The following is a 23,587-nucleotide window of genomic DNA, read 5'->3' on the forward strand; positions in this document are numbered from 1 at the left end:
CGCATGTGCAAGGTGCATCCACATGTGCAATGTGTCAAGTTCTCCCTGCCTCACAAAAATTTTACTGCAATTGAGAACAATAACAGGCATTGGAATACAGGAAAAACCAGAAACAAAAACCCACTACCCTTATCATCTTGCATGGAGCAAAGAAACAGGTAGGTTTATTACCCGCTTTGTGCTATGGATTGAACCCAAGACCTCAATAGGTAATCAACAGTGAACTACCTCCCACCCCACAAGCAAATCTTTAAACATCTAATCAAATGCAGATCAAGGGATCATGAATACATACTGCTTCAACACTTACTCTCAATCTGTCTTCCCTGTACTCCTCTACATCTTGCCATCTGAACAATTCCCAATATTCTGTCTAAATCACTCTGGCATCTCAAGAATAACATTGTTGCGGTTACCAACCAATATCCCAAGGAACTGCATTTTATGCTGATTTTAGCTCATTTCTCACAGAAACTCCTTAAATATGATCACTAACTGAAAGCAATTTTCACACAACTAAAAATGCCCCAAATGCTCAAAAATTTCCAAGAATCTGAGTAACAGAAGGTACTATCATGTGCTGTCCACATCTAGCCTTTTAGCTAGGATTCAAGATAACAATTTTCTACCACTAGTAGTTTATTTACTCCACATCCAAGTAAGCTTTCCATTCCATAAACAACAATCTCCTGAGTAAATAGTATCTAATCACAAATATACAATATGCCAAGTTTTGATAACGCAGTCACGCAATCTCTTGAAATTTAAAGAAAAAATTTATTGAAGATCTGAAAAAGAACTCCTACAAGATTGACTTTTCCATAAAACTGTAGCTACACGATGCATTGCGTCTATCATGTTAAAACGTGCATTAGACACAAATACAAAAACCATGAAACAAGCCACCATTCTTTAACAATTAAGCAAAGATAAAATGCCTAAGGAACAACATGGATGACTTGCAAAGGATGGGCTCTTTAAGCACCATTAAAAAAAAAAAAAGAGCACAGATGGATGAGTGTTCAGTTATATACACTGAAGTGAACCTTTGGCACTAGGAATCAGAGCATTTTGTCATAGAGCATTAACACATATAAAAGTGCGTAGTGTCAAAGGAACAGAACCACCAGCATTCAAAAGCAGCTTTATCAACTAGGCAATAAAACACTCTACAGCATGTCCCTCTGCTGTCCATCACTGAATACACTGGTAGAAACTTTGAAATGAAAAAAGAAAGGAAAAAGGAGCAGTGACTCCTTTTATTTTCTCTGTTTAAAATCAAACAGAAAACAAACATCAATTCTGTTATACACTAACGCGTCTTCAAAGTACATCATTTGTACAAGAGAAGGACTAAGAACCAAACTGTTTACAGAGATCCAAGCACGAGCGGGAGAGGGCACGCCCCTCACACAGCTTTCCGATGGTACTCAGGAGGAGCCACTTCATAATCACTGGCACTGAACAAGGTTGCAGAATTCTTCGCCAGGTACCTAAAAAAGAAAAACGTTAACTCACTGTAAAGATGGTAAAAGTTATACTGATACTATATATAGTGACACATTGATCACTGACTACATGACTGCAATTCAAACCAGTTAGATAACAGACAAAGATGCATTAGTGACAAGTTACTCTCTTCTAAATAAGGAATAACCTATGGGATCTGCAAAACAGCTATCCTATTATATAGCAGCACGACCCTTAAAACAATAATACTTGTTTTCTTTAGCTTTTTCAAGACTGTTCAATTCCATACATGGAAGTCTACAAACACATTTCAAGCCCACACCTGAAATAAAGGGATGTGAAATAGGAGTGCATTTCTGTATTATCAAAGAAATTGGAGTCTGGAGAAAATATTCACCACTGTTAGAAAAAGGGCTATAAATAATAAACTCTAACCTTTCCCAATATCAAGTCCAAAAAGTAATCCACAGTAACTACGACCAATATTATGAAAATTCCAGTCTTCTTCAAATTGAATGTTGTTTTCCAAACAAGAATCAGAACACCACCTGCCACTACAGCTGATTTCTTCTTCAATTCAGTATTTAGACCTATCATTTTCAAAAACTGCTTGGTTTTAAGTTCTTCCCTATAATGTCATCCAACATTATAAGCTAGATCTGCCTCTTCCCATTTCTTCAATCTCTTACACTCAACTGTGACAAAAAGATGTTTACTGTTAACTTATATGTGTATTATATCATTTGACATTATTTGAGACAGGTCTCAATATATAGATCAGTCTGGCCTCAAACTTTAAAAAAAATATTCTTCAAACTCAATTTGGACAGGTGTAAGACATCAGCCCAACATTGACATTATTGCTATTTCTCATTATTTATCCCCTTAACAGTTTATCTTTCTACTCTCTAATACATGTATGTGACTGTAAATCTACAAAATTAACCCACGATGTTTTCACTGTCTTAATAGCTTGGAGATTTAGTCATTCCATCATTTCCCATACATCACCTACATGGCTACTCTCCATCATCTGTGTAATCCCTATATAAGCTGTTTATATTGTTCTAGTGCCTTACTGACGTCTGTAAAAATAAACTACTTATTTTTAGTGATTATTATGTCAATATCTCTTTTCTTACATTAATTCTAAGTAACCATTCCAACTGTTTAATTTCAATTAAACTTACTTGAGGAAATCATGTAGATAGTTCAGTAATAAAGCAAGGCTTTTCTCATCTAGAGGTGTATAGGCCAACATTGCTCCAATTCGCACTATTTAACAAAAGAATTGAGTTAAAGTTATATTCAAAGGCAGCACTGTAACCATACATGTTAACTATGTAAGAAGTAAATGAGCTGTCACAGATGTCATTATGTGTAAGCATAGGTGCGTGTGTGTGTGTGTATGTCCTACAAGCTAAGGACAGCAAGAAATACATCTTTCCTCAAGCGCCACCCACTGGACTGGGGTTCACTAATTAAGCCAGTGAGAACCCAAGGCACATCTATCTCCCCAAAGGGTCCATACAATACCAAGCGTTTTTTATGTGGGTTTGGGGGGGGGAGTTCCCTCACACCTGGATTTTATGCACTGAGCTCCATCCAGTCTTGCTAATAATTTATCAAAATTCTTTTTCAAGAAAATTTGCTATTTAAACTTTTTTAAATAAAATTTTAAAGAAAAATCCAAACTGAAAGTTATGTTTTGTTATTTTACCTCTCAGTCATTTAGTAAAGACCAAAATTTAGATCAAATTATTAAAGGCCTAAAAGGGGGGAGGGGATAAAGTCTTGTTTCTCAGTCTTCTTACCAAATAATCTCAGTAAGTGTGGCGCTCCATACACCTGGGACATGGGTGCATCAGGATGATCTGCAAGAATTTCAGCATACTGTGGTCTCTCAAATTTGTAGAGCAGCTGAGTGCCCAGCATTACATTGAAGTACTCCTTTATCCCTGCTACAACCTCATTGACGGCATATTCCCTGATAAAAGAAGAAAAGCATTACTTTCAAAGTATTTCCTTTCAGGAGAGGATATAAATGTTAAACTATAGCGAAGACATTTTTGGTGTAGGAGTTCCTTCTGTTTGTGTGTTGCTTTCATTGGTTAATGAATAAACCGCCTTGGTTGGCCTAGCTGATAGGGCAGAACTTAGGTAGGCAGAGAAGACAGAACTGAATTCTGGGAGGAAGAAAAAGCAGAGTCAGAGAGACACCATGGATCTGCAGCCGGAGGCAGATGTGCTGAAACTTTTCTGGTAGGCCATGACCTTGTGGTGATACACAGATTGATAGAAGTGGGTTAAACTATTATGTAAGAGTTAGCCAATAAGAAGTTAGAGCTAATAGCCAAGCAGTGTTTAAATTAATACAGTTTCTGTGTGGTTTTTTCAGGTGTAAGCTATCTGGGTGCCTGGGACAAACAAGGGGCCCCACTTCTTGCAACACATTTTAAACTAGTAAAACCAATTTCAAATTTATGTAATAAAGAACTTGGAAAACTACAGTCCTGCCAAAATAAGAAGGTATTTATGCTTTCAAAGTAGCAAAAAATTTAATGACTGTGTAAGTACCTACAGTACAGTTTCAATTATACCTAAACAGTACATAAGTACTTTGTGCATAGTCAAAAGGGTTTATTCTTACTTGTTATCTGTATTTCCTCGAGATTTCTTATAATTTGCATAATCCTCCAAAATGGAATCCACATTCTTCTTAGCAGGAAGATAAAAAAGCTAGGGAAAAAAATGTGAACACAATGTTTATGAAAAAAAAATTACATTCCTTCCTACAATGTCAAGCAGAAAAGAAGGCAGAGTTAGACACCACCAAGTAACCACAGGAGACAAGACGCTCAGAACCTTATCGGTAAACCACAAGCCTAGTGGTAAAACACAAAGTAATAGAAATGGGTTAATTTAAGATGTAACAGTTAACAAGAAGTCTGAGCTAATCGGCCAAAAAGTATTGTAATTAATATAGTTTCTATGTGATTATTTTGGGTCTGGGTGGCAAGGAATGAACAAGTAGTCCCTACCTACAATGGTTCATTTAAAGAGTGGGCTTTTCAAGCTGGGCAGTGGTGGCGCACGCCTTTAATCCCAGCACTCAGGAGGCAGAGGCAGGCGGATCTCTGTGAGTTCGAGGCCATCCTGGTCTACAAGAGCTAGGTCAGGCTCCAAAGCCACAGTGAAACACTGTCTCAAAAAACCAAAAAGAGTGGGCTTGGCATACCTACTTTTTAATTGCTACTAACATTTCTGTACACAACCCATCATTCATGCTCTATAAACCCCAAAACTTCACTGGTTTGCCAAGCTGGCCAGCTGTTGGCATCCATTCTATCTAACATGGTCAATTTGTCTGCGTCCCCTTGGGGAGAAAATTATACAACATCCTACAAATGGGCAACTAAACCTAGGACCTTAATTTTACATTCAGGATCAATTGCCAGTAAAGCTATATACTTTCTAGCATACTCTATTATCAGAACATGTATAAATAAATGCTCCATTGTCAGCAACACTAAGATTAAAATGCATGTCTCTGCCTATTAGCTTTCTAGAAGAGTCCTGCTCCTGCAACCTCCGACTTTCTTAATCATCATAAACTATTTAAGAGTTTTAAAAAACTAGAAAGATGGCTCAGCAATTAAGAGCATCAGGGGACCTAGGTTCAATTCCCAGCATCCTACATGGCATCTAGCCATCAGGAACTCCAGTTCCAGGAGATAGAATGCCCTCTTCTGACCTCCATAGGCACTGCACACAGGCCATGCCATGTAGACATACAGAGGCAAAAAAAATTCATAAAATTATATTAAGATATTTCAATCATATAACTTTAAGTATTTGCTGGATGGTGCACACTTGTCATCCCCACACTGGGAGGCAGAGGCAGGTAGATCTCAATGAGGTTGAGGCCAACCTGGTCTACAAAGTAGATTCAAAGATAGCCAGGGCTGTTACACAGAGAAACCCTGTCTCAAAAAGAGACAAAAAAACAATCCCTCCCCGCAAAAAACCTTTAAGCTTTTTTTCTTTTTGTCAAATACACATAACTACAACCCGTATCGTTCTCAAGTTACCTGCTTTTGTCTGGTGATCAAGTCCCAGTCATCAACAAGCCATGGTTTCAGCTCTTCCGGAATCTTTACTTTAACTTCCACTCTGTTCATGAATGTTTCTTCCTAAATAGAAAAAGGGAGGGTATTATAAACTTTCCTTGCTTAACTAACTTCTCCTGACCTTCAGACACCAGGTGTACACCAATTCCTTGAGGCAGTCACTCATAAAGAAGGAACTGTCACTGAAAAAAACCAATACATGAAATCATAAAGCCAGCAGAATAGAATATATTCTTGAGTCATAATGGCCCTTTCTGCATTTTCTCCTCTTATGAAAAATGAAGTATCCTGAACTGATACAACTTAACAGCATCTTCACATTTACTGTTGATTACCAAATGATTACTGCAAAACATGGCTTTCTTTCCTTTTCTTCCTACCCTCAATCTTCAACTCTCTTGAGACATGGTCTTACTACGCAGCTCTGGCAGTCCTGGAACTCACTACGCAGACCAGGTTGACCTCAAAATCAAAGATCTGCCTGTCTCTGCCTCCCGAGGGTTGGGATTAAAGGCTTGCACCACCATGTACAACTAACATGGCTACCTTTAAAGTCACTTTTTAGTTACCGCTAGACCAGGACCTGCCTATGTACTTTGGTAGCATATTTCAGTAACCCCAGCAATTCAAATCTGAGGCATGAGGCTCTGAAGTCCCAAAGCTAGCCAAAGCCATACATCAAGATCCTGTCTCAAACACAGGAGAAGGGAAAGTAGAGGAGAAGGATCATCAGTTTTTAGACCAAGTTGCCAGAAAAAATAAAGAAAACTCACATTTTCAACTGTAGGATCTACCCGGGCTCTCTTCTTCCTAGGAGGCTGAGGTGTCTCACTGGTACTGCCACCATCTCCATTTCCAGGTGCTACAAGATGTGTATAGGAGGTAGGGGTGGTATTGGTTAACTAAAATTCTTCCTGGTAAAGAATATCTTAAGTTCTCATTTTCCCCATTACAGTTGTTTCATAAATCCAAGCTAAAGAATGTTTCTACCAAAAAACTTATCATATCATTTCAGAAGCATTTAGTAATGTCATGTATTTAAAATGCTATTTTACTAGGAAAATCATTAAGACTAAATTAAAGCAAGTGGGTGAAAACAACATCTTAAGGAGGCCGAAAGATCAGAATCACTTAATCTATACAACACTGCTGAAAGACCTCTATTTGAGGTCAATAAACCACACATTTATTAAATGTCAGTTTAAACCAGTGAGCTCACAAGACTAGATCAATTAAGAAAGTTTATACTCTTACTTTTCTGCTTGTTCTTCTTTGTTTTCCTGTAAAGAGAAGAAAACAAAAATTACTCCTAGAAAAACTGTTCCAGTTCTTATGGTAAGTAAATTCAGATAAAATGCCCACCAAAATTGTCAATGACTATATTTTATGTTTGCTTCCCAAAATATTTACCTTGATTGTAGATTTATTATTATTATTATTATTATTAGAGACAAGATCTCATTATGGAGTTCTAGCAGTCTTGGAACTCACTATTTAGAACTCACTATGTAGACCAAGCTATCCTCATACTCAGAGATCGATCCATCTGGCCTCTGTGGGAACCTGCACTTTGAAACACACACCCAACACATACACATCAGTTTAAAAATCATAAAAATTTAACAACAAAAAAGGCTGGGTATGGTGGTGTATACCTTTAATCCCAACACTGGGGAGGCAGAGGCAGGCAGATCTTTTAAGTGTGAAACTCTTTAAAAAAAAAAAAAATCTGGCCAAGCTAAGTTTTCCTTTACTTCAAAAGGTTGAAGGTTTATAATTGGAAAGACCTCGGAGATAGTATTTCCAAGTCCCATTAAATCAAAACACGCATGCCAATGATTCACAGGAACCAAACCAAAACAAAACAGATCTTATACTTTAGATACAAGATCTGTGCCATAAAATGATAATTAAAGCCACAATTGATTAAACCTAAAACTACTCATTCTTCTAATGATTCTTCCTAGTAAGGATTCCTGAACGGTCTTCTCCTTCTATTACACGTGCAAGTTAGCTCCTCAAAGTGTACAGAAGGATTCATAAAATCAATTGCTAGTGTTCTGCCTGTATTCTAATTCTAAAACTACATATAGTCAAAATATGAACTGCTAAAAATTCTATTTTAGGAGGCTGGAGACTTGTCTCAGTTATTAAGAACACTAGCTGCTTTTCCGGAGAATAGCTCCCACATGATGGCTAACATGTCTGTTAATTCCAACTCTAGGAAATCCCTTCTGACCTTTATGGGTGCCAGGCATTCAACCATGTGATACACAGACATAAATGCAGGCAAAACACTCAAACACAACACTTAAAAAAAAAATAAATCCTAAAATAAAAAAAAAAAGAATCCTTTAAAACAACAAAAAAGTAAGAAAAAGAACCTATGAGGGAAGTAGGATAGAACTCAAACTAAAATTTAATGGAAACCCACTACATTTTAAGAGTTAAAAAAAAAAATGTAAGCTTTAAAAAAAAAGGCTAGGCATGCTGGTGTACTCCCCTTCAATCCCAGCACTCAGGAGGCAGAGAGACAAGCAGTTAGTTCTCTGTGAATTTGAGGCCAGGCTAATCTACATACCCAGTTTCAGTACAGCCAGATCTAAAGTAAGATTCTGCCTCAAAAATCGTATTTGAAAGACAATGTTCTACCCTGCATGGATGATCACTACTGTTTCCAAAAATGTGCCGGTGTACAACAGTGATGACTGTTAGAGAAATAATTTTCTGATTGGATTTGAAGACTGTTCAACAGGAGGGAATTCATGCCTGGTTTTGCAAACCTGGTCAAAAGCCCATGCAAGAGTCTAAGGGAGTCAGAGGTTCTACAAAGAAGTCTATTATTTGTTTTGCTAGATGGCTGTTATCAAACTACCTTGTAGATATTTCTACTCAAAGATTAGTACTGCTCTCAACCTTGGCCAGAGAAGCTCCTTCTGCAGACTTATAACTTAGCAAAGTGCTCAGAACACTTGACTATGAATGCTCATCCATAACTGGGACATCTGTATCATTCCACCTTCCTCCACTCAATTTCAGGGAACAGAGCATAAGAGGGTGTAAGAATAAGTATAAAGCAGGAGGATAGGGAAAGAGTGTTTTCTTCTGTGACATGCTGTCTTCTGGATACAACATAAATGTTGCACTCAAACTCAAATTAGCTGGAGTTACTTGCATAAGCCAACATTCTAAGATGGATAGAAGTGGAACTCATGAGAAGCTACTGGCAGTTTATGGGTGCTGGGGAAAAGCAAGTCGTTTTTCTTTAAAGGTATGTATGGCTACTGGTAGGTGGCCCATGCTCCAGTGAACAGCCCTACCCACACCCATGAACATAAAGCTAGCAGTAACTACACTCATTAGTTTTAAAAAGGACATGCACATGACAAGAGCCCTCTTGGAAAGGGGGGTGGAGAGATCAAATACATTATACACATGTATGAAATCTCCAGTCCAGAGCACTATAAGAGCAACTCCTTTTAGAAGTCTCCTTCCTGATATAAGGAAATGTTTTTCTACTTCTTAATAAGCCTTGGTTATAAGCCGGCGGTGGTGGCATACTTTTAATCCCAGCACTCGGGAAGCAGAGGTATATGGATCTCATGAGTTTGAGGCCAGTCTGGTCCTCAAAGCATATTCCAGGACAGTCAGGACTGATACAGAGAGAAACTATCTCGAAAAAACAAAAACAGAACAACAAACAAACAAAGGCCTTGGTTACTTACCCTTCAGATAATCAGAATAATCTTTAAGACCACGTATAAGGTCATTATTTCTACAGCCACTTTCAGATACATAACCTTTTAGGGACACAGTATGAGTAAATGACTTCAAAACTATGGGCTAGCTGCCAAGAAGCCTTACAATCCAGAGTTTACAAATTATACTTTTCCCCCTTTATTCTCATTTTATATTTAGCACTACTGAAAGTAACCTTTGCCAAAATAATTATCTCAAAATGTGACTCCCATACAATTCAAAACTACTTTCTAACCTGTATGTGTATACACGTGTAACTTCAAACATGAGGGCTGAAAAAGCAATTACTGTAGTAATAGGAGTGGCGGGCCTGCGTCCCCGGCACCCAGCCGCCCGCATGGCTTATGCCCCAAAATAATTACATGGAAACTGTATTCTTTTAATCACTGCCTGGCCCATTAGTTCCAGCCTCTTATTGGCTAGCTCTTACATATTGATCTAACCCATTTCTAATATTCTGTGTAGTACCACGAGCTGGCTTACCAGGAAAGATCTTAACCTGCGTCTGTCTGGAGTGGGAGAATCATGGTGACTCACTGACTCGGCTTCTTTCTCCCAGCATTTTCTTCTGTTTACTCCACCCACCTAAGGGTTGGCTTATCAAATGGGCCTAGGCAGTTTCTTTATTAATTAACCAATGAAAACAACAGATTAATACAAGACCCACCTCCATCAAATTACTGTTGAAGTGCACACTCAATCTATTTTAATGTTGCACATATTTTAGTGCAAGGGAGGAGGCTAAGGAAAATAGAGTAACTAATGTGCATTTTAAATTACTTTTACAATCTGATACCCATTAGAAACAAAATGTATCATGATCAATTGTAAATTTGAATTACATTTATAAGGCAGTATTAACAAAGAACATCTTACACTTCAACATTTTTCTGCTGCAGACCAGATGTCTTCTTTCCTGGAGCAGCCCCTCTCATCTTGCCCTCTGCATACTGTTCCCTTCAAAAGCAATGTCAGAAAGTAATGAGAAACAGCAAACTGTGCCTGCTTGATTCCATCTATAATCTGTATTTAAACTGAATTTTCTAGTCAGACATAATAATGGCACACATCTTTAATCCCAGCACTCTGGAGACAGAAGCAGGTGATTTCTGTGAGGTCGGGGTCAGCAAGGGCTTATACAGTGAGACCCTGACTCAAAAAAATTTAAAAAGCTTATCTGAGGGCTGGAGAGATAGCTCAGCTGTTAAGAGAACTGGCTGTTCTTCCAGAGGTTCTGAGTTCAATTCCCAGCAACTAACTACATGGTGGATCACAGCCATCTAATGAGAGTTGGTGCCCTCTTTTGGCCTGCAGGCATACATGCAGGCAGAAAACTATATAACAAAGAAATAAATCTTTAAAAAAAAAGAAGACCAACACAACTTATCTGTTAGTATAAGTAAGTGAACCTCCACAGTGTTCCAAAATATCCATGTTGTACAGATTCATTTTATTATAAAACTAAGAGCTTAAAATGAGTAAGACATATAGAAAGCCTGAAATTGGGCTGAAGAGATCAAAGAGTACCTGTGTCCAATTCTCATCACCCATGTGGCTGCTCACAATCATAAATCAGGTCTGGGAAAGATGGCTTAGGGGGAGTACTTCTTGCTCTTGCAGAAGACCTGGGTTTGATTCCCAGCAGCAGCAAGATGGCCCACAACCATCCATAACTCCAGGAAATCTTACTCCCTCTTCAGGCCTCCTCACACATCAAGCACACGTGATACATATATATGTAATATATATTATACATATAATATGCATACACACATAAAAGGCAAAACACTCATACATAAAAAATAAAACCAAAAATAACACTTAAAGCCTACAGAAATCAAAAGATTGAAGAAACTAAACATAGCCAGAAGGCTAGCCTAAGAGGTAAAAGGTAGGTGTTACCAAAGCCCACTGATTTGAGTTCAGTACCTGGACCCTACATGACAGAAGAACTGACCCCAACCTCCACAATCTCACCATGGCATACCCATGCCCATGTAAATAACAGAGGCAAAACAAAAATTTTGTTACTAAAATTAAAACATAGTACAAATTAGCATATGGTCTCAGAAATTGAAAATCCCAGTGTTATGCCTGGTTGGGGAATTCATTAACAGTCCCAAAGTTTTCTTTTAATTTGACTCCATGTAATTAAAATATTTTTTAAATATTTTAGTTGTAAAATTCAAATGTAATAGCCACCTTATAGATAGATTTTTCTGGGTCCTTTTCCCACAACCTATTTTCAGAATGAATATAATGGTAATATCTCTTCATTTTCCCATCAGTTAACTATGCCTTCCATAGCCTCCAAGAAGATGTTAAACAAGATATTAAAAGTTTGCACCTACAATTTCAAAACTTTGTTTTTCAGAATTAAATTTTTGTTTTGGTTTTTTGTTTTTCAAGACAGGGTTTCTCTGTAGCTTTGAAGTCTGACCTGGAACTCGTTCTGTAGATCAGGCTGGTCTCAAACTCACAGAGACCTGCCTGCTACTGCTTCCCAAGTGCTGGGATTAAAGGTGTAAAACTTTGTTTTTCTACTAAATTCTAAAGACAGACTCAGAAATGACAGGATATTACTTTTACCCGGAAAATATGTAGTTACTTGAAATCAAGCTTTAACACAAGAACTAACAAGTATCAAGAATCATTTTACTAAAAGTAGAGGAAGGTGCCAACATGATCTAATTCTGCTCATTCCATGTCTAAAAATATCAAAATTTATTTCCCAAAACAAACTTACTGGTTGGCCTTTTGAAGCTCTCGCTGTTTTTGCAAATTGGTGTCCACATATTTGAGTACTCTGCTTTCTGGAACCCATTCATCCCAACTGAAAAAGACAAGTTAAAACAACACTGAAATACATTTTAAATATAGTTTAGGTTCTCTTCCAATTAACTTTTAAAGATCTTAACAGCAAAACTTTGGAATTCCCTTGAAATAATGTGTTTTAATTTTGTCTTTTTTTAACATCTATTTATTTGTATATGTATGTGTACAAGTGTATGTTATAGAATGTATGTGTGAGGGTGTCAGAAAAGAACTTTTGGGAGTCAGTTCTTTCACTGTGTAGGTCCTAGAACTACAACTTGGTTCTTCACCCTTGGAAGCAAGTACTTTTTACCCACTGAACCATCTTGTCAACCCTAGGGTTTTATTTTGTTTATACTTTTTAAAAAATGAATTTCAAGTTGGCCTTGAATTCATGGTAATCCTCTTGTCTCAGTATCCCAAATTGTCTAACTACAGGCATGCACAAACCATGCTCAGCTTTTTCTGAAACAATCTGATTAAGCTTGCAATGAAAATCTATTCCCAACTAAAAGAAAAATCTAAGCAAAGTGTGTTCTAGTAAGAAGCAGCATTCCAAATATAAACTATGTATGTGGATTATTCAAATCATTTGTTAATGGTCAAAGTCACTAAGCCATTAGCTTTTCAGAATTACAGTACTATGTTAAGTTCCACAGCTCATAAATGCTAAAAGTGCACCAGGAGCACACGACAGTCTACCAATACTTACCACCTAAGCGACTAGACTAAGTTTGTATATTAAAGGCTTACAATGTTTTTTTTTTCCCAGATAATTCATTGTTCACATTTATCTACTAAATGTAAGCATTCCAATTTCCTAGGTGATTAAAGGTTTTCTAAAATCTCAGGTATCTGGTTTCTCACAAAACAAGCTTTTTATTGATGTATATGGGAAAACAAAACTTTATTGTGGAATGTTGAACTTTTTGAGCAAACTAACTTTTGAATAAAAATAAGTCTTTTCTCCTGCTGATGGAGCTCCATTAGTGACACAATCAGGTGTATTCTTGAGGCAATCTTTTATTTAATGATTTCCCACCTCTGACCTCTTATAGAGTATAGCCAAAAGGAAAATAAATAAAAAACATTCCTCAACATGATTTCCTAAAGAAAACTTTAAAACATGCATTTACCTAGAGGTCAGGAGGGGGTGGTGTACTGAGGGAGCTCCTTCAGGAACAGGAAAAAGGGCTACAATATCCTCACGTGTCTTCAAAGATTTTTCAGAGCGCCTGGGCCTCACAGCACTTCTGATACAGACAGCATAGTACAAAGTAATCTCAGTAACTATGTGCAGAATTTAGCTTAAGCTTTATCAAGATTCACTTACAAATGGAATAGTCTAATGTCTGTGTCAACAAATTCCAGTTAAGATTTTTGAAAATTTAGAAATATCTTAGTATCTACTGTGATTTTTGAAAGTGTATTTAAACAAGTATCTAAGAGAAATCCAGTTTGAAATTGGAATTTTGTTGTACCAATGTTTTAGAAGGTGTCCTACAGTAGGGCATAGTGGTGCACACTTTAATCCCAGCACTCTAAAGGTAGAAGCAGGAAGATCTGAATTCCAGGTCTGCATGGTCTACATACCAAGGCTCCAGATCAGCCAGGGATACATAGTAAGAAAAACCTTGTCTCTAAATAAGTATCCTACAGATTGCCTTTTCTTTTGGGGTGTGTCAGGAGGAATGGGGGTACTGGAGACTGAGCGAGGGCTCCATGCATGCTGGCAAGACAGCTCTACCATTGAAACTACATCCCTATCCATGAAGCGCCTTTAAAAAAAAAAATCCATATCCCTATGCTCCTAAAATCAAAAATTGCCTTTAACTGCTTTAAAACCAAGATACAAACCACATCTAAATTAGCACACTGAATAACCAATTACCAAATCACTCCAACAGCTTATTATCAAAGAGCTGAAAATCCTTGCTGAAACTGAGAAAAACAAAATGGACCACCATTTTCCCTCTGAGGAATCTCTACTAGTAAACTAATAACTGAGAGCCACTAGAATTTTTAAGTATACATCAAGCATGTAACTTTCAGTATTGTTCAAAGTAGTTGTGACTAATCCCCAAAGTCAAATCCATAGGCAAAATTGAATACACACATAATATACTTGACAGGCATTTTAAGAACATCCCTCTCAAATGATTTTAAGTTTCTCTACAGCTAGACATGATGGCAAAAGCCTGTAATCTCAGCATTCAGGAGGCCAAAAGATTACTGCAACTTCCAGGATAGCCAAAACTACAAAACAAGACCCAGTTTCAGAAAAGGAAAATGAAATCATTTCTAAATACTTCCTAAAGGCTAACATGAGCATGTTTAGCAAGTCAACTCTTTAAGACACCTATGATATCTTAATTTTCCTCATAAAAACCTGTAATGTCACTGGGCCGTGGTGGCACAAACCTTTAATCCCAGCACTCGGGGAGCAGAGGCAGGCAGATCTGAGTTCGAGGTTGGCCTGGTCTACAAGAGCTAGTTCCAGGACAGACTACGGAAAAACCCGTCTCAAAAAAACAAAACAAACAAAATAAAACCCGTGATGTCTACTACTATCACCACTCCCCTATTTTCCCAAGAAAACAAGATTTAAATAAAACTATCACTTATTTCTGTCATGAAGTACAATCCAACAAAGGAAAAACTACTTTTTGAAAAAGTAAAACCAGAAAACCTGAGGCTTTAATTTTCATAATTTATGGCAATCTACAAAAATAGCAACCTAACATACAGATATTGACCTATACATATCCATATTTTACACAAAATATCTGATACACAAGACTGAAGCATAAAAGCCATATGCACAGCTACTGAAGTAAATTCTAAGTTAAAGTATGCTAGGGAAGGGGAAGGAGGCCACTCCATGAATGTCTTGTGCTTTCCTTTCATATTGTATATGGACTTTTAACTTTCCCATCCCTAGGGCTGGAGAGATGGCTCAGCGGTTAAGAGCATTGCCTGCTCTTCCAAAGGTCCTGAGTTCAATTCCCAGCAACCACATGGTGGCTCACAACCATCTGTAATGAGGTCTGGTGCCCTCTTCTGGACTTCAGGCATACACGCAGAAAGAATATTGTATAACTTTCCCATCCCTAATATGCATAAAGACATACTACTTCCTGTAGGAAAGCGTCCATTACACATTTTATCTGGACATGAAACTACTTAGTTAACATGTTTCAGAATTTCACAAAATAGATTTATAAACTGTCATTTCTAAAACATATTTTTCCTCCTTTCTCCTGTTCTTTAACTAGTTTTGAGTTTAACTGCTTGAATAAGAACTATTAAGTCATTTGGCCTGTGCTCAGGCCAAAAATATTCAGGCCATCCTAAAACACGCCATAAAAAAGTATGCTGACCAACCAACCACTCATAATTCAACTAGAATAGTTGGTCAAATGTAACCACTGGGCACTACAAAATAACATAAGAAAAATTCCCAAACATCAAGTACATATAATCTGGTCGAGTTCTCCCTAATATAGTTTCATCAAACTGAAGATGACTCACTCTTGCTTCGATATATACATTTTAACAGTAGACAAAATGCTTTTAAGGATCTAATACTCACTTTTTGTTCCAACCACTGTAATGGATAAAGTATTTCACTTGTTTGTCCTTTATGGCAACCTTGACACACTGAAATAAAAAAGACAAAGTCTTTGGTATACACATAATCTTATCAAATTTGCATCCTAAAGACAGATGTGCTTTTTATTTAGTACTGTAACTTTAATTAGAAGACTTTCAAGTACTGAGAGTTGTTGGTCAGTTTGATTATATAACTCTAGTGCTGAGAATCTTTTTCTATATAGTTACAAAACTTCAATTTAAAAATAAACACAAAACTAAAAAACAGCACTGAAAAGAGGTCACTATAAATCAACAATCCAGGTCTGCTACCCAAGGTCAAGAAATGAAAGCTATTTTTAGAGTTTTTTAAACTCTAGCTAAGAACTACATTTATTTCAAAAATACAATCTCATCAGTCTATGGAAAAAAAAAAAAGACAGCATGCTGATTTTTTAATTAGGTTTAAGAGCATTCTTAGCCAGGCGGTGGTGGCACACAGGGAGGCGGAGGCAGAGGCAGGCGGATCTCTATGAGTTCGAGGCCAGCCCGGTCTATAAGAGCTACTTCCAGGACAAGCTCCAAAGCTACAAGAGAAACCGTTTTGAAAAACAAAAACAAAAAAATAAAAGAGCATTCTTAAAAGCAACCAAACAAACTATTAGAGAAAAGTCCCCATGACGAGACTTTTTGATCTGACTTTTTTGATTTCACTGGTCAACCAAACAATAATTTACTCTAATCATTATTTAAGAAATTGTTCACCAGAATATTTTGCTGCTAGAGAAAAAACAGTTCAGATGTTTGACAAAAGTTCATACAACGAACAATGAAAAACATACAAGATCAAAACCAAAAGGATTCAGTTACAAACAAACAGCTATACATTCAAAATATGAGCTGTGCACATCATTTTTAGTCAGAACTGGCTGGTACAAATATAAACTTGACAGAAATTTACACAGAAATCACTTTTAATCATTATGCTTTATATACATGTGTATAGTGTGTATGAGTGTGTGTTGCTGCACTTTTGTTGGTTTTCTGTACTAGGTACTTAAACCAGCATCTCACTCATGGAAAGTACTTCCACTGGGCTTTGTCCCCGGCCTTGTTTACTACTTTGTGAGACAGAGTTTCACTAGGGCCATCCCTGAACTCCGTATCCCAAGTAATCCTTCTGTCTTAATTTCCCAACTAGCCTGCCTGGTTCATAGGCCTGTGTCACCCAGTATACGGTGTTTCTTTTTTTCTTGGTGGGAGTAGCACTGAGATTGAGTTCAGCGCTTTAATTAAGGTAGGCAAGTATTCTACCATGTAACTAGCCAGCAGCCTTTGTGTTCAATTCTTAAATGCCTGTCCACGCATTTTTAGTTCTAGCACTGAGGAGGTAGAGGCAGTTCCATCTCTGTGAATTTAAGACCACCCTAGCATCTGTCTCAAAAGAAACATCTTCAAAAATAAAAAGAAATGTCTGTACTCCCAGTCCTCAAGCAGTCAGAATAAGATTTGTAGACTAGCTATGGACTGAAGCTAAGGACAATCTGAGCTCTACAGCAAGATCCTGTCTCAAAAAGTAAAGGGCTAGGGATGTAGTTTACTGATACAGCACTTCTCTAAAAAACAAAAGGCCCCCATTTTGAGCCCCAGCAGTGTTAAAGAGGATGGGGCAACTTTTAATTTTCTGTGCTGGATATATCTCACTGATAGGGAACATAGCTAGAGTGTTTAAATCCCTGGGGTGAGCACCAGAATGATACCACAAGCTCAATTCTGCCAAAATTCATTAGAAATAAAATAATAAAAATAATTTTAGACTATAAAGTAGACTGTCCAGGCATGGGGATGTAAGTGCAGTGGTAGCTCTCTTCCAAACATATGTATGCTGTGTTAAATTGTGAGCACTGTAAATATTTTTAATTAAAATAAAAATAAATGTATTCTGCTGTTATCACTCGCTAGTTTTCTTCTTCCTTTTGGTTTTTTTGTGACAGAGTTTCTGCATATAGCCAGGTCTGTCCTGGAACTTGCTCTACAGACCAGGCTGGCCTCAAACTCAGAGATCCACCTGCCTATGTCTACCAATTGCTAGGATAAAAGGTAGCACCACCAGGCATCTAAATTTAAAGTCAAGTTTTATATAACAGGAGAACATAATGAAAAAAGAAAAAAGCCTTGTTCACTCAGGGTTCAAATTTTACCATTCAAATTAACTAATAGCAGTTAAATGTATATGACAACCAGAGCATGGTGGTGGGTCACATCTGTGTGAGACCTCAGCATAAAAGGGTAAGGCAGGAGGCTTATTGTTAGTTCAAAGCCAGCCTGAGCTGGTAAGACCTCTAGTCTCATAACCAACAAACACAAAGAGAAACAAACACAGAGAGAGAAGTTAAATATCAACTGTTAAAGCTGAGGAAAAGGCTCAGTGGATAACAGTGCTTGCCATGCAAGCAGGACAACTCATGACCCCAGAACCCATATGATACTGGTGCTCCTACAATGAGATGGAAGGTGAAGAAGAATCCCAGGAAATCTGAAGTTTGATAGAAGAGACTGTCTCAGGGACATCAAGAAGAGACTGGCACTCGAGGTTGTCCTCTGATCTCAATGCTCACAAGGTTTTACACATCGACATGCACAAATGCTTGCAAGTACACACCGTGTAGCTCTGGTGCTGTTTCCCGCTGCAGTATTAACCATAAAATGCTATTTGTTACAACCAACCAACCTTCATCTATCACTTTAATGCTATTTCCAACCAATAGGTCTTTACTGAGTTAGTTTAGAAAGGGAGAAGAATAACAATATCTGAACTTTCTCCATCCACCAGCAAGCAAGCAGTAACAAACTCAAAATGAGATAGATTTATGAACCTATGCAAAAACGAAATCTTTACATATCCAGTAAGAAAGTACTATATATAATTTGATATTAAGAAGTCAAATCTACCTAACATTTTGGCTACCTTCTCAAAAGAAAGCAGGTTCCATACCTTTGCTTCATAGAGAAGGGGTCCATGAAAGCACAGCACTCGCTCGCCTGTAGAAAGAGGGGGGAGGAAAAGGGTCAGGTTAATTTTGAGTCATTTGTCATACTGAAAGATGTGACTTCAAGAACCACTACACTTGATTATAAAAGTCCCAGCAAAATCAGGAAAAACAGGTAAAACTATTCATGAACACTTCAGAACAAACTTTACCATATCTTTAGTATCCAGGGTCAACAAAGTACAAACTTAAATTACTATTCAAATTATCAAATCACCTATGGGATAAAGTTTGACTAGTTCACCTGTTCTAATCTGGAAATAGAATCATTTATTCACTTATTTGTTTATTTGGGGTTTTTGAGATAGGGTTTCTCTGTAGCTTTGGAGCATGTCCTCGAACTAGCTCTTGTAGACGAGGCTGGCCTCAAACTCACCCAGATCTGCCTACCTCTGCCTCCCAAATGCTGGGATTAAAGGTGTGCACCACTACCTGGGAATAGAATTTTTAAAATGTTTTCTCTTAGTCACTTGACTGATTTCTGCTTCCTTTTACTGAGTATTACACATTAAAACTCCTGATCAAAATACATAAGATGAATTTTTTCTAAGTTATCCTACCTATGTTTGTTCATTCCTTAGTATTCTGGAAGCTAGGCTATTTCAATGAACAAAAAAACAGAACAATCCTAGCCCTGAGAATTTACTCCCAATGTTGACTCTACCATTGGCACTTGCAAATCCAAATAAAATCTGGGTAGAGTTAAGACTTGAAGACATCTGTGCTTATCAAACAAATTGGGTGGTGATTTCTGGACTCTTGACTTCACATAATGATAGTGGAAGTTTATCACACACATTATTTTCAGTCCACTTGCTTTCAACACATTCCAAGGTGATTGACGTATTCAACAGGGTCAGTTATGTGTTTATAAAATTGTATCTTAATAGTCCTATGCTGGAAAAAAAATGTTCTTTAAATACATCTGTATGTATGTATATGGACTGGAAGAGATGGCTCAGAGGTTAAGAGCACTGCCTGCTCTTCCGAAGGTCCTGAATTCAATTCCCAGCAACCACACGGTCACTCATAACATCTGTAATGAGATCTTTTCTTAAATATATATGTATGTGTACATATAGTATATATGTATATATACATAAATTATAAGCCTGGCATGGTGGCACACACCTTTAATCCCAGTACTCTTGAGTTCAATGCCAATACACCTACATAGGCCAGTCAAAGCTATATGGTGAGACCCTTTCTCTCTCTTAAATGTGGCGTATTTGCTGTGTGCCAAGCATTTCATACTAATAAGGGACATACTAATAAGGTTAAGTAAATGCTTATATCTTTTTCTGTACTTATATTGTACTTTTCTTAAGCAGCTAAGAGAGCCAGCTTTTTGGGAAGGTTCACAGAGAAAGGAGGATCCAGACAGCAGAAATAAGCATGCAAAAGTGTAGTAATATATACACAGTTCGATACCCATGGAACTTAGAATGAACATGTACAAGTAGAAGGGAAACAGTGCTGAACTGTCCACCTCCTGGGATTCCAGGTTTCCAATCATATCTAATGAGCCCAAAGCTTTGTGCATGCTATAAGCACTTTCCCAACTGAGCTACATACATTCTTATCTCTGGAGTGCGTTTTGAAATTATTATTACATCTGAACTTCAGAGACCTTCATTGTTAGACTTCCAAAGTAAGATCCAGCAACCCTTAACATCAAGGTATCCCTAAATACTCTTACTACTTAACTGTTAAAAGCATTACTAGACCCATGCCAGCCTTGAATAAAGATGGAAAATTGACCTGACAGTCCAGGGGTAAAATCCAAATAAATGGGTAAAACATTCTGCTCTTAAACAGAAGCAGTAAGATCAGATCTGTGATTACTAATTTCACTCCAAGTACCTTTTAAGCTACTCTGAAATAATATACCTTTTTAAAAATTGGCTGCTTCAGCTAAAAACTATACTATGGCTCTATGAATCCAAATATATTCATATATTTATGTAAATATAAATATATAGCTGAAAAACTGCACTAAAGTAAGGCTCTTTAACTCAAAAAATAAATGCATTTAGCTGGTGTAAATCAGGCTAACAAGTGAACAGAAAAATTCAATAACCGAGAAATTCTAACTACACAGTTCTCCATCCTTAGATCCACTCTAGCCTCAAACTACAATGATCCTGCCCTGGGCTGTCTTCTTACTAGCTTGTAGTTAAATGGCCCTTCATAAGACAGAAATAGTTCCATTCCCAGCACCCCCACACAGCGGTTCACAACTCCAGTTCTGAGAATCCAAGGCCTTCTGGCTTCTGAGGGTACCACGCCTATACATAGTACATGCATGCAAGACATCATACACATAAAACATAGCACACACGCGCGCACACACAATGTAGTCACCACCTTTCACTATCACAATTCTATCAAAATTTCAAAATAATACCAACACTAAATATTTTCCTCCCGAGATGTTATTCTCTGAATTTTCATTACTTATTGTGGGGAGGGGAGTAGTTATAGGCACACAAGATACTGTACATGTGGAGGTCTTAAGACAACTTGTGGGAGACAGTTCTCTATCTCCATCATGTGAGCCCCTGGAATCAGAGTCAAGATGGGAGCAGGGCGAGGGTAAGGCAGAAGCAGGCAGATCTCTGTGAGTTCAAGACAGAGGGAGTTCCAGGGAAGGTTCCAAAGCTACAGAGAAACCGTCTCGAAAAACCAAAATTAACAGTCAAGGTGGGGACAGAACATCTTACATAGTTTTTTATACATAATTTTAAAAAGAGGGTTATATATTTTAGTTTGTATTTTTTTTTTCTGGACAGTGTCATCCTACTCTCTAATGTGGGAATTTTAGATGTGTGTCACAACCAGTTACACCTGGAAACCGCAGCTGAAATGTAATGGTAAAGGCAGGGATTTATAAAGCTTTCATAACCCAAGCCTTTGTTGTTCCTATTCTTCTCCAATTACACCAACACCTCTTTCTGGTTTGCCTTTATTCATCTCCTGACTTTATCAACTTCTCCTTTAGCCCTGGCTGTCTTGGAACTCTCTAAGTAGACAAGGAAAAACCTCGAACTCAGAGATCTGACTGCCTCTGCCTCCAGAGTGCTTGGACTAACGGCGTTCTTTTTAAAAATGCAAAAAGTCCTCGTGTTTGCCTCAGGAAGCACTGGACAACAAAGCTACGTCTCCAGCCCTCAAACTACTTTAGGTATCGCATCCTAGATAACATTAAGGGAACTTCGAAGATAATGTAAACAAGATTTAGCTGATGCACTCTGAAGACTGAAGCAGGAGAATCAATATAATAGCCAGGGGTACATACCAAGACTTGCCAAAACTTTCTAGAAAACACCTAGCAAAACAACGAAGGGCCACAATTTCTCAAAGCGGGAGAAAAGTACTAAGAGTCCTCATCAAAACCCCCTGGAATACCGTTAAGTTGCTGTTTTGTCTTTTTAATGTCTAGCACCTTAATGGTTAAACAACCCTAAAACAACAGTTACGCCGGCGTCTGGGCTGGGAATGTACGCAACAAGCACAAACGGCCATGGCAATAAAAGGTTTAAAACGTTCCTCTTTATGCTTGCAGTTGCACTTCCTTTAGTGCGCTATTAAACACCTCGGTAATTGAGTTACGAGAACTGAGTAACCGCTTCCCCCCGAAAGGACCGTTAAACAGCAACACTGTTCTCGATCAAAGCCAATTAATAAACATTAGCTTTCAAATCGCCATTAATAGACTACTACAGCAACCAGTCAAGCAACTTCTTGGGTTTAAAGACGACGACGAGGCCAAGGACCTCTAGCCGGACACTCCCTGCGGGGGAACGGAAATTGTTTTCCCGAGCAACCGCGCAGGAGAGCACCCAGGACTCCGGCGCTCCGCTCCAGACACAGCAAAACGATGCCTTCAGGGTACAGCAAGCCCAGCCACCCACTCGGGCGGCTCACGGTTTTTCCGTCCCCACCCATCACTCGGAGGCAAACGCAGGCCTCGGTCGGCGCGAGGTCTCGGTGCCAGGGGGCGCTGCACTGCCCAAAGCCGCACCGAGACGCTGGCAGCCATGATGGCGCGGCCATCTTGGCGCGGCCATTTTACAAACGCACTTATCCCGCCGCGGGGCGCGCAACCCACTCCCCCGTCCTCCGGCGGCAGGGCTCCCCGAAATAGCCGAGATAGCCCCGGGATGGGGGGGGTGTCAAGCAGCCTCGCCCCTCCAGCCCACGGTGGTGCGAGCGGCGCGGGGCAGCCCGGGGCGGGAGGGGGTGGGGGAACGACAACAACACGGGCTGCCGCTGCTCCCCTCCCCCACGCCACATCACTTCCTAACCGTCGCCATGGCTCGCCCGCCGGCCGCCTCCCCACAATAGCCTTCCCCGCTCAGAGACAAACAAACAAGCGCCGAGGTCTGGCCCGGCGCACGGGGCTCCCGCGGCCCTGGCTGTGCCACAAAGCCCGGCCGCCGCCCGCCGCGCCGAGTCCGCCCTGCGCAGTGCGCCTTCCCTTCACAAAGCACAGCCCGCAGTGGCCCCAGGCCGCGAGCCCCGCCGCCCCCGACCCCTCAAACCTCAGCCGCCCCGACTCAGCCTCCCTCCCCGGAGCCGTTAGCTGCCTCGACCCAAAGCGACACACTCACCCTCCTGGAATTTGGGCTTCGGGTCCTGCTTGGGCGCCATTTATAAGTGATTCGCCGCCTCCTCCTTCTCCCACCACCCCCGACTACCGCCCCCTACTCTCTACCCAACCCAACTTCGCGTCAGGAGCGCCGTCGGGAACAGCCAGCTCTACATCCTGGG

At 39.0% G+C, this 23,587-nt stretch overlaps 1 protein-coding gene across 2 annotated transcripts; it reads right to left on the reverse strand.

Moving 5' to 3' along the window:
* Window positions 1–757: 757 nt before the first annotated feature.
* Window positions 758–23,587, reverse strand: Morf4l1 (mortality factor 4 like 1). Of its 2 annotated transcripts, XM_057766950.1 has the most exons (13): window positions 23,428–23,587; window positions 18,760–18,806; window positions 15,766–15,833; window positions 13,310–13,426; window positions 12,106–12,192; window positions 10,236–10,316; window positions 6,855–6,880; window positions 6,374–6,462; window positions 5,562–5,663; window positions 4,121–4,209; window positions 3,285–3,457; window positions 2,661–2,745; window positions 758–1,493 (listed from the first exon to the last, which is right to left on the reverse strand). In XM_057766950.1, the coding sequence occupies exons 1-13, from the start codon at window positions 23,465–23,467 to the stop codon at window positions 1,409–1,411; spliced, it is 1,089 nt and encodes a 362-aa protein (XP_057622933.1). In that variant the 5' UTR covers window positions 23,468–23,587; the 3' UTR covers window positions 758–1,408. The 2 variants fall into 2 exon arrangements, with proteins under 2 accessions (XP_057622933.1, XP_057622934.1); XM_057766951.1 differs by lacking the exon at window positions 13,310–13,426.

This window comes from Chionomys nivalis, chromosome 4 (genome assembly GCF_950005125.1).
Source record: "Chionomys nivalis chromosome 4, mChiNiv1.1, whole genome shotgun sequence".
NCBI classification, from domain to species: domain Eukaryota; kingdom Metazoa; phylum Chordata; class Mammalia; order Rodentia; family Cricetidae; genus Chionomys; species Chionomys nivalis.

Bases quoted from the DNA above. Each gene is read 5' to 3' on its own strand.
- Morf4l1 (XM_057766950.1), bottom strand. From the start codon at position 23,467: ATGGCGCCCAAGCAGGACCCGAAGCCCAAATTCCAGGAGG. The intron at 18,807-23,427 runs GTGAGTGTGTCG...CTCTTTCTACAG, and splicing joins GAAGCCCAAATTCCAGGAGG to GCGAGCGAGTGCTGTGCTTT. The intron at 12,193-13,309 runs GTAAATGCATGT...TGTCTTTTTCAG, and splicing joins CACCCCCTCCTGACCTCTAG to TTGGGATGAATGGGTTCCAG.